Source organism: Malurus melanocephalus, unplaced genomic scaffold (assembly GCF_030028575.1).
Source record: "Malurus melanocephalus ecotype Western Australia unplaced genomic scaffold, MMel_1.1 scaffold_12, whole genome shotgun sequence".
Lineage (NCBI taxonomy): Eukaryota > Metazoa > Chordata > Aves > Passeriformes > Maluridae > Malurus > Malurus melanocephalus.
In genome coordinates this window covers 4,541,685-4,552,702 of record NW_026623244.1, presented here as the reverse complement: position 1 = coordinate 4,552,702, position 11,018 = coordinate 4,541,685, and the positions used below count along the sequence as shown (strand labels likewise).

The 11,018-nt window shown below is 41.0% G+C and overlaps 1 protein-coding gene across 4 annotated transcripts in view; it reads left to right on the top strand.

Moving 5' to 3' along the window:
* Positions 1–20: 20 nt before the first annotated feature.
* Positions 21–11,018, top strand: part of CPEB3 (cytoplasmic polyadenylation element binding protein 3) — a 78,521-nt gene continuing 67,523 nt past the window's right edge. For 2 of the 4 annotated variants that reach the window (XM_057381144.1, XM_057381127.1), the window contains exons 1-2: positions 7,592–7,791; positions 8,134–9,038. In XM_057381144.1, coding sequence (XP_057237127.1) covers positions 7,713–7,791; positions 8,134–9,038 — 984 coding nt within the window. In that variant the 5' untranslated portion in view covers positions 7,592–7,712. Of the gene's footprint in view, positions 182–7,591; positions 7,907–8,133; positions 9,039–11,018 lie in introns of those variants that run through there. The other 2 variants (XM_057381135.1, XM_057381154.1) reach the window with 2 other exon arrangements.

Genomic DNA, 11,018 nt, shown 5'->3' with positions numbered 1-11,018 from the left:
GTGGTCCCACCGTAGTCCCGCCGCAGCGCCGCCGCTSTCCTGCCGCCGCTGGGAGCTGTAGTCCCGCCGCCGGCGCGGGTTTAAAGGTCCGGCGGGGCGCTCCCCCTGCCCTGCCTTGCCCTGCCCATGTCTCTCCTGGCCGCCGTCGCGCAGTCTCTGCCCGGCTCCGCGCGCGGGGCAGGTATGGGAGCGAGGCGGGGTGGCCGAGCGGCGTCCGCGGGGGGGAAGGTCCGCGCCCGGCGGTGCCGTCCCTTCTGCCGCCCCCCGCCGCCGGCTGGGACCCGTCACGGGTGGAGGGAGGGAGGGAAAGGCCGGGCCGCCTTCTCTGCCCCCTCCCCGTTCCCGCAGGGACCCTCTGGGGAAGGAGCATCCCCCRTTCCCTCCGCTGCCGAACAGGTGCAAGCGGCCCCCGCCTCTGCTCGGCCCCCGGGCCCCGGGACCTGCCCTCAGGGCGGAGGGGACCCTGCCAGGTGCCAGCGCACACCGGGCTGCCCAGAAGGGCGGTGGCTGGAACGGCAGAAGGGACATGAATCCGTTTCTGTGTGGTGTTGGCGATGACAGGGACAAACACCCGGCGCCCTTGTAAGTGGCACTCGGTGCTCGATGGAGGCCCGGTGTCCACAGGCTTCTGTGTGCAGGTGGGACGAGGGATGGCACGGCCGGTGGTAATGGCAACGCTCTCTTTTGGGTTTGTTGGTGTGCTTCCAAGTGGGAAAAGGTCCTTCTAAGGTACTTTTAAAATTTGTTTGGGCGTCGCAATCTGGAAAAGTGGAAATTTAGAAGCTGAAGAACCTTTATAGAGCAAAGAGGTGGATGGCACCTGGAAAGAAGGTACCTTTCTCTGCCATGGTTGTCTGTCTCCTGCCCTCACATCATGCTCTCCAAGGCAATATCCTGTTTTTCAGGGGSGGTTGTGACCCGACAGATTATTGGAATGATTAGTCAGTAAAAATCAACTTTAAATTTTCCTTTTCAAGTTATATTTTTAAAGAAAAGATCTTGTAATAAGTTTTGTTACATGAAACTTGCCCCAGTACCTTGTGTGAATTACACAGTTGCTGCTCAAGGTTGTAATTTACAGGGCCAAGCCCGGGGTGCAGCTGTGTAGCTGCATCAACCTGCAGCTGTTCTTGGTTRAAATCAAGCATTTGCATGTATATGGTAATAGATGTCAGGTGGAATAGGAAGGCGAGTTTAGGGAATATACTGGATTCTTTGACTGTGTTGCCCTATCTAGGGACAAATCAATCTGCTTTTGAGTGTTGAGAAAAAAGTGTTGTCAAAATGTGTGTAAAATATCTGAACTTGGACTTGTAAGCAATATTATTGTATAACAGGAAGGGTTTGTATAAAGGTAGGAAGGGTGTTCTTTATTTTCTAATTGCTACAAATATCATAAAGAGGAATGCTGAAGTATTTACAGAGATGTGAAATGCTCCTTACAGGAGGTATAGAAACARGTAGGAAGAAGGCATCAACATCCAGTCCCAGAAATTTAATTTTGAACTTATTCTTGAGACCATAAAATTGAACAGTAGCAGTTGCTACCACTGCTGAGGATGTGGCCTGAGTAAACTACATGGGCATGACCTCCTGGAAGAGATCCTAATACACACTGTCCCAATTACAGCTGTCCATGGCATGTAAGAGCAATATTAGATATCAAGATTTTCTGATTCCTATTCTTGGTCTGTGCTAAGTTCATTGTCTATTGACCAGAGCATTGAGCACCAAGGCTAGCCTAGCTTAGGTTTTTTGTATTTATTCTCCAGCGTTACAAATGGAAATTGGGAAGGTGGTTTTATTTTTAAGAGTATGTGGYTTGTACAATTTCTGTATTTTTCCTTTGGAGTTGGAAGGATAWGCTAGTTGTCTGCCATTTATGGTAAAGGTCATAGAGACTAATAATGGCTGTGAAGAATATTTATCTGAAGAAGTCTAAACAGAACCCAGGATCACTTGGCTACCATTTGAGGCTAAGGAACTGCCTGTGACAAAGGTGGCTGCTCTGCTTTACCACTGGCACAAGGACAAGACCAGACTGGACAAAACTTAAAATATCAGGTCAAACAGTGAACACTTAGTGGGTTTGGATGTTTGGGTCTGTTTTTTTTTTTTTAATTCTACTTTTTTTTCCAAACGTGAAAAATAAAAACATAATAGGATACATAAAAGCATAATTGGTCAAGCTTTAGTGGTTTTAAACTAAGAGGATAGGTTTAGATTGAACATAAGGAAGAAATCTTTTACGATGAGGGTGGTAAAGCACTGGCACAGGTCACTCAGCAAGAAGGTGGATTCCTCATCCCTGTAAACATTTAAGSTCAGGTTAAGCAACCTGATCTGGTTGAAGATGTCCCTGCTCATTGCAGGGAGGTTGGACAAGAGGAGCTTTAAAGGTCTTTTACCACCCAAAGCATTCTATAGTGGCAGGCCTCTTAACATCCCATAAATAGCTTAAAGATTGTGAAATTCAAAAACTGATTTGTGAAAACTGTTGAACAGCTTGGGGTATGTGTTCTTTGTCTGAGAATCAAAGTGCAATCCTAAAATACATACATAACCTCCTTATTCTCAGACAGAGCAAGAGTTGTCATTGCATCCTTCTCTATTCTCCTTAATGAGATKGGATATGCAGCTGCTCTATTCAAATGCTTGCTTTATTCTCCCCTGCAATCTCCTCCTTCACTCTCCCTCATCTCCCTTTTCTCTTCATTTTCACTTTTTGTTCTTTATGCTTCCTTCTTTGCATTTGCAATTTCCATTATAAATCTTAGATTGCCTTTTGCATTTATTTTTTTCATTTTTAAACTATTGCATCCTATATCATCCCTTAATAGATCCTTCTTTGTTTCTTCCTTCTAGTTCTGTGACATTCACTGCACTGCCTCACTCTGTCATCTCTTACCTTCACCTGGTAGTAAGTAGCTACATTTGAGCTGAGAGAGAGCTCTCCTGGGAGCAGATTCTGTTTGGCCAGTGCAAAGTGAGGGAAAGTGGCTGCTCTTCCTGGAGGTTTGCCGGAGCTCAGCTCCTGGACACTGACTGGAGGTAGCAGCCATTTTGAATTAAGTAAAACTGCACATTTGAAGGCAAGTACAGAACTTAATGAAAACCACCAAAATCAATATAAGCTATCTCGGGCTTAAAATTGAGCCCTRTGTTTGGCTATCAGATTTACTGCAAAATATCAACTTTTAAAATACTAAATGGTTTCGATAACCAGTTTATACAGATTTAAGCTTAATAAAGAAGTTGACGGACAATTACTGGGAGAATTACATGGACATAGATTAAATTTATATACATCTATGATGATTATTTCAGTGAGGACCAGAAAAGAGGACAAATAATGAAGGAACTGTACCTTAATACAGTTCTTCTGACCTGACAGTATTAAAACTGTTGAAATTACTYACTGTTTTCAACAAAGGTAAGTAACCTGGCAATATAGGAATATTCTATTTTGGCAAATCTAAATGTTAACTGCTATGGTAGTAACACGTAAAATTAAATTACAAGATCAGTTAGGCATTTTTCATCCACTTGGTTCATTTTTTTGAAAGATGAGTAGCCCTCAATTAGGCTAAAATAAAAATAATTTAAGCTGAAAAAAAAACTTTTTACAATAAAACTTGGGGGTTTTTTTAGTAGCATAACACTTCATTTTAACCTTCAAGTTAGTTGGAATAGGCACTTTCTGTCAAAAGGACTAGCATGGTTTGTTAGTCATAGGAGGCTTAAAGAGGCTTAAATTGCTTCATAATTAATTTCTCAAAAGAAAAATACACTTAATGCAATGTTAATTGAATTAACTTGGCTTATATGGGCCTTTTAAAATTTTTTATCTTTTGAACCGGCACAGGTCAAATAATTCTTATACCAGATTGAATTAAGATCTCRTGTTCTGATTAAGCTGTCACTACTATCTTTTAACTTCCAGTTATGAAAGAATTGATTGCTAGAAACAAAAAAAAATTGTTTTCTGCTAGTGTCTAGTTGATCAAAAACTGTCTTTACATCTTGATTTTCTTTGGTTCTGGAGTGCTCTTCCTTATCCTAATGATTGATCTACCAAGTGAAACTGTCTCCTGGGAAGAACTGACAGAAACAGTGCAGTCCCTTGCATGTGAATCCTCAAATAATCTGAAAAGCAATAACCAACAAGTAAATAGGGCCATAARGGAGGGTCATAGAAGGCCTAGAGCCAGCCCAGTGATAGGTGGGATAGTTCATAAAATTAAGTATTTTCAATTGCTGTAAGAAAGCAGGTTTGCTGCCTTTAATGATTCAGAGTAGCACAAACAGGTTAGAGCAAGTGTTGAGAAACTCTTAATTACAGTGTTGATTTAGGGCAGGCAGACCATACAGTCCAACATAAACAGACTGCAGAAAGCAGAGACTTAAGTGTTAGAACAACTCCCTCTCACGTGCCCTAGTTTATCTTTCTCTGCTTTAGTAATCTCTCTTTCATGCAAAAAGCTTTGCATATTTCATCCTTGGAAAATCAGCCTGCACTTTTATTAGACATTGTTATTTTCACTACTAGTTATTTTCACAACTATGTAATTTCCATGCAAGCATTACTATTTGGTCCTGAACAATTAGTATTATGATTTACCCAGAATAAATATGCAGAATAGTTAATGGACCAGTGCAAAACAGAACACCAAGTGCCAGTGAATGAAATTCTGGAAACTTTACCCGACCTACATTAATGATCACAATATCAATATCTTATGAGAGGAACTCCTGTCAGGCTGTGTATTGATGTGGAGGCTGGAGATATATACAGGGTGGGTAGTAAAGGGGAGGGAAGTGAAGTGTGACACTACAGTGTACAGAATAGATGGARTGTTAAATAGTAACATTCACACCTTGATTTTTTTCTGAGTAGCGCTTTTTTTTTGTAGAATTTTCAGTGTAGTAACAACTCAGTAATGAAAAAGTTGTAACTTGAAAATTGTAAACTATTCAAACAGTATAACTTTTCATCTGTGTGCTGGTTTTGATTGGTTTTTAAATTTTCATACTTGACCTATTTGTGTTTGAGTTTCAGAATATATTTAGAAATTATATTATGACGTGACTATTCAGTATATTCTTCAGCTAAGCAAYGTGACACAATATCCTTTGTCATCGCTTTAAATTTTATAGCTGGTATGAGATTATAATTAATTTCTTCTGCTAGGAGTTTGTTAGGGAAGTTTGGAAATACTGTGGGTTTTTTTGTCTAGCAATTGTTTTAAATCGGTAGCTATTTAATCTGGGCTTCTAAACTAAACTCTTTAAAAGCTCATATTTACTTAGTTACTTTCAGCTCAGTCTGACAGATATTTTCTCAGAGCTGATGATTCAGATTGCAGCAGTCTTCACTGCAAAAAGGGAGTGTGCACATATTTTTTTTTTCCCCTTTCGAGCTCTTCCTTTCAGGAAGCAGCCGTGAAAGGCTATCTATAGGTAAGACTTCAAACCCCATGATTCCTTGGGAGAGCATGCGCTGAAAGCTTTCAGTTGTCAAAGTGCTCTTGCCAGRCTGGTCGACTATTTGTCATATACCAAACCTGAAAGAAGAAAATAAATATACTGTCCTTTTGTTGATCTTTAAATACAGAAAATCCAAAGGTAACTGTTCCTTAAACATTTCTGTGTTGGCTGCGTGGTTTTCTGCATGCAAATAGAGCTGCTATTGCTATGGGGATATAGATTTCCTGTACTGGATTGTAAATTTTTACAAATACTTACACCAGCAAATATTCAAGAGTACTGCATACTAGTCCAACATTAGACATTGGCTGGCCTGTCTTTCAAAGTAATTTATTAACCAGTATTTTTTCATTTGTACTGGCTTCATTCATTAAAGGAAGGTCTTGACCTTGACAAGTGGGTTGAACTGTGCAGTGTTTTGCATTTAAGAAGAAGTGTGGAAGGGAATGTGAATCACAGTCGTTAGGATAAAGTTCAAAACTAGCTAAGTCAAGGTACATATTTGAAGCAACTGCTGTGCTAGCCACTATAGATAACCTGGTGACTAACTAATTTAAATATAACTTTATTGACGACAGAATTTTAACATTCCAGCTGCTATGTTTTTCTCTCTAAATGTATTTTTATACTGATAGCTCAGAACCAGGGGAGGGGGATGCACATAATCCTTTTCTCCCTCTGATGTGGAGTCRTCAGTAGTTTTATGTAGCCTTAGGAGTAATAGTGATGTGGGTAGAAGTGAAGCTAATGGAAAGTTACACAGAGCTTGGCATATTGTGGTTTACTGCAGTATTGCTTTAAACTGCCTTGCAAGGTTTTCTGCACTYCCAGCAGCAGCAGCACTGCCTGGAACAGATGCAATGGTTACCCTGTGCTTAGGAGCTTGCCTTAATGTCTCACTGCATAGTCTGCTCAGGAAGCCTYGCTTCTCGCTTTACATGTTGAACTGTTAAATAAGGGGGAGCATAAGTAGTAACTTACTTGATAGGAGAAACCTCTCCTGACGTTCATTTTAACTTAAATGTGTCTGCATGCCTCAGAAGATACTTAAAGGAAAGAACAAAAAATGTTATATACATCTGGACCATCTGACGTCAGAAAGGACAGTGTTGACAGTTTCATACTTTGCCACTTGTCTTAAACAGTTAATTGATTTGGCTTTACTTTTTTTACATTAAAATATCCTAAAAAATGCAATTTTAGGCATGTAAATGTCATATGATTAACTCAGTAGAAATGCAATTAGKTATTCAGTGAGGGCCATCTTTGACATAGTTAATTCAAGTAAGTGATTTGGGGGCTCATTTAAAATACTTTTGAGATTTAGAATGATTTCTTCAATTGACGAAATGCTTGCAGAATGTAGAGGTTACTGTTGTGATTTCCTACAATTGCTGTTCATTGATGTCTGTATTGTACTAGTGCTGTTGGGTCTCAAAATAATAAAATTATATGATCTGTTTTATATGGAGCACCTTCTCTAGAAGATAKAAGGCTCAGCCATTCCCCATACCTTTCCTTTATAAAGTTTAAACTTTAGTATTGATTTAGCAAATKATTTGCATCACTAGTCTTTGTCTCRTGCATAAAARGATGGTTTCTTGCATGCAGCATGTCTATATTGTAAGTATTTCGATTTTCCCTGGTTCTATATTTCATTTGAAAGCATCAGAAAGATCATAGTCTAATAATACCTCCCCGGTCTGCAGATTTTGACCTTATGTTTTTCTAATGAACAAATTACCGATGATTTCATACGTATGTATATAAATAGAGCGGGTACGTATATAAATAGAACGAGCRGATAGCTATACCTTCAAGTAAAGGACTGCTTTGATGTAAAATAGCATTTTACGCGGAGAGATCGTAAGGTCACCGAAGGCAAATCTACCACCCATCGGTGGCTTTGTACACGAAGTGTCTCCGCCCCCCCCCAGCCCCCCTTGCCGGCTGTGCCATCGCCTGCGCTGCCCGGAGCCGGCGCGGGCAGGGCGCAGGGAGCGKGCAGGAAGCGATTGTGCAGCGAGGAGCCGCTCCCGTATCAGTGCGAGCGTCCGTGTGCGCTTTCTCTCTGATAAACCTCAATCGCTGCAAGCTTGCTTGTTAATTAAGGAAAATCGGTACCCGGCTCCTTTAAAGGTCCCCTAATAGAAAAGGGGGTGGAGAAGAGCGAAGACTGGTGTCTTTTTAACCTTGCTGAAGGACGCAGCAGTATTTATTGACGTATGCAAATAACCAGGGGGAGGAGGTGGAGGAGGAGGGTGCTTGGAAAAACAGGAACCAGAATCAGTTTCTCATTGCAGGGTGAGAGCTCTGAGTTCCGGTGTAAGAGAAAAGAGACGTGGCGAAATTGCTGTATATCTCTGCCCTATAAGCACATCTCTTATTTAGACTGAAGGGAAACAAGGCATCAAAAAGGGTGAAGCATCTTAAAAAATATTTTAAAGGCAATCTAGCACGATCAAAGGTTACATATTCCTAAATGGGGGAGGGGGAAGATTACGCGTTTGCCTTGCAATATGCTGTAACATAGTACTAGCAATAGGGCGAGACTTTTGGCTGGCAAATGATTAAAACAGACTGGTTTGTGGTATGAATGACAATGTTAATAATCTGTCTTTGTGGTTTTTTCCCCTACTGTTTCAGCTGCGCAAACCATGCAGGATGATTTACTGATGGACAAAAGCAAAGCCCAGCCCCAGCAGCAGCGGCAGCAGCAGCAGCAGCAAGATCCAAACTCAGCAGAAGCCCCCTCTACGCCCATCTCGTCGGAGACACCCAAACCAGAAGACAACAGTTCAGTGACTAGTATCGGCACATCGGCTCCTTCCCAAAATAGCAAGGAGAAGATGCAGATGGAGTCTCCCATTTTGCCTGGCTTGAGCTTTCACCAGCCTCAACAAGAACCTGCAGCCGGCACCTCCTTGTCTCCCTCGTTTGGCAGCACCTGGTCTACAGGGACCACAAACACGGTGGATGATAGCTTTTTCCAGGGGATTACTCCAGTCAATGGGACAATGCTTTTCCAGAATTTTCCACACCATGTCAACCCTGTATTTGGTGGCACTTTCTCACCTCAGATTGGCCTAGCTCAGACACAGCACCACCAACATCAGCAGCAGCAGCAGCAAGCTCAGCAGCAGCAGCGGAGGTCACCTGTAAGTCCTAATCAGGCACCTTTCGCCCAGAGAAATGCTGCTTACAGCCATCAGCCCATCATGACCAGCAAACCGTCTTCCTCCTCTGCTTCTTCTTCCTCCTCCTCCAGCTGGAATAATCATCAAAACGCGGCTTGGAGTACACCTTCCAATCCTTGGGGTGGGCTGCAGGCTGGTAGGGACCCTCGAAGGGCAGTTGGAGTGGGGGTTGGCGTGGGAGTGGGAGTCGGCGTGCCCTCCCCCCTCAATCCCATTTCACCCCTTAAAAAGCCCTTCTCCAGCAATGTCATTGCCCCTCCGAAGTTCCCACGGGCTGCACCCTTAACCCCCAAATCCTGGATGGAAGACAACGCGTTCAGGACGGACAATGGCAACAATCTGTTGCCTTTTCAGGTAAATGACTACACGCACCTTCTGCATGGTGACAACTATCACAGATTTGTATTTTTCATAGGGCTGGATTTTAAATTACTGTTCTGAGTAGTAACTCATATTTGTATCAAATAGTCACCTTATATGAAAGAAGTGGGGTTGWACCTAGGGAGTGCATACACAAAGATTTTCAACTCTAGCTTAAGGTTTAAAATCTTATTTTTCTTGGAATTTATTGTTAAATGTGGCACATGATTTTTTTTTTTTCTTGTTGTTTTTTGCTCTTTTTTTAGCATCTGAAAGGTAGTAGCCTTCATGAAAAACAGGTTTGGCAGACTATGTTCCCTTGGTGCTGTGTTAGAATTTTTTTTCATATTCTCCCATATGTGAGAAATCTGAGATGTTGAAATTGCTGGCTTTGGTTTTCTAACTGGGCTGTTAATTTTAACCAAAGATGCTTCTTGACCTGAAATTCAGTTAATTATTTTATCACCATTGCAATAACAAATTGTCCTTATGTTGTGGTGGATTTAACGGGGAGTCTGTTCACATAAGGTATCCATATGAAAAGCTAATATGTACATCTAATATGTACACCCTGCTGTTATATTCACAGTGGACGTTTTGAATACATCTCAAAGCAGCGTGGGTGTGTATGGAAAGAGTGGCGTATCTGTCCTTTCCAGAAAGGAAAAGCCTAATAGAATTGACATGATTTAGAAATGGCAGGGAGGTATTGTATAAAATAAACCATTTTATGCTGTTCAGAATATTTGCAAAGAAAAGAGACAATAGGACACGACCTTCAGAGCCATATTGCAATGGAGTCTATTTACTAGCTACATAGCTCTGAAATATTTAAAGCTGCAGTGCCCTTCACTGTTTTTTTTTAATCTATGACGACAAAGCAGATCAATTGCAACTGAAACTGGGCCAAATGGAAGATTTGCAATTTTAATGCAGAATGAAACCTGTCATGGTGTGAAATCCATTTTAAGTTGAAAAAAAGCAGAGCTTGCACTTGCAGTTAYATCTGTACTAGGTGAAGTGAATCTCAGACTTTTTCTAGGTTAGCTGTTTTGCTGTCAGACAAGTCAAAAWTTTCTGCTCTGAAATACACTTAAATCCTTCACAGATGCTTGCTCTTGAGGTACTTGTGTTCTCAAGGAAGTATGTTCTCTTAAACATTTTTAACTTACCAGATCAATAACAATAGCATTTAGATTGACACTTAGTTATAGAAACACAGTAAAAAAAAAATCAAACAAATGCACCCCCAGCTCCATTATTTTAAGAGACTGTTGARGTAAAATATATGCATTTCCATGCACTTTCCAGTCCCATTCAAAGGGGACATCTTATAGTCAGCCCTGAAATTTCATTTTGCTGCTTCATTCTGTTTAAAGGGAGAGTTGCAATTTTTTTATTGGCTGCCCTAAATGAAGGTGGAGTGGCTGCTGGTGAGCTGCTGGTTAATGTCTCAGAAGCATTGAAGTCTGGAGGAAGATTACACTTTAGACACAATACGCCTGGTGTAAATACTTTGTAGCACAGAACACAGCACCACAAAGCTAATAGCTCCCAGTCGTTTTTCAGTAGTGGGCAATGTGTTTCAATTTACAAGCATTCTTAATTGTCTACATGTAAGACATTACAAATTTTGGTATATTTGAATTAGTAGTGAAAACAACAGTAAATAGTCTTATTTCTGTGGTTTGGTTAGTGAGATACATCTTTAATGAATACAGAACTTTATTATTGTGACTGTAAATTGTCACAAATTAAAGTGGCRGATATTTACTCATCACTGGGATAAAAAGTAGCTAACTGCTTTTAAGGAAAAGTTCTTTTGATTTGGAAATTAAGGTTTTGAAAAACTAAAGTATTAGCCAATATGTAAATTTGGAGACTTGTTTTCTTGTCTGAATTTAACCTGGTATTTTCTTGTTCAACTCAAATCAAGTGCTTAGGCTATTCTCAGTACCAGCTGGTATAACAGTC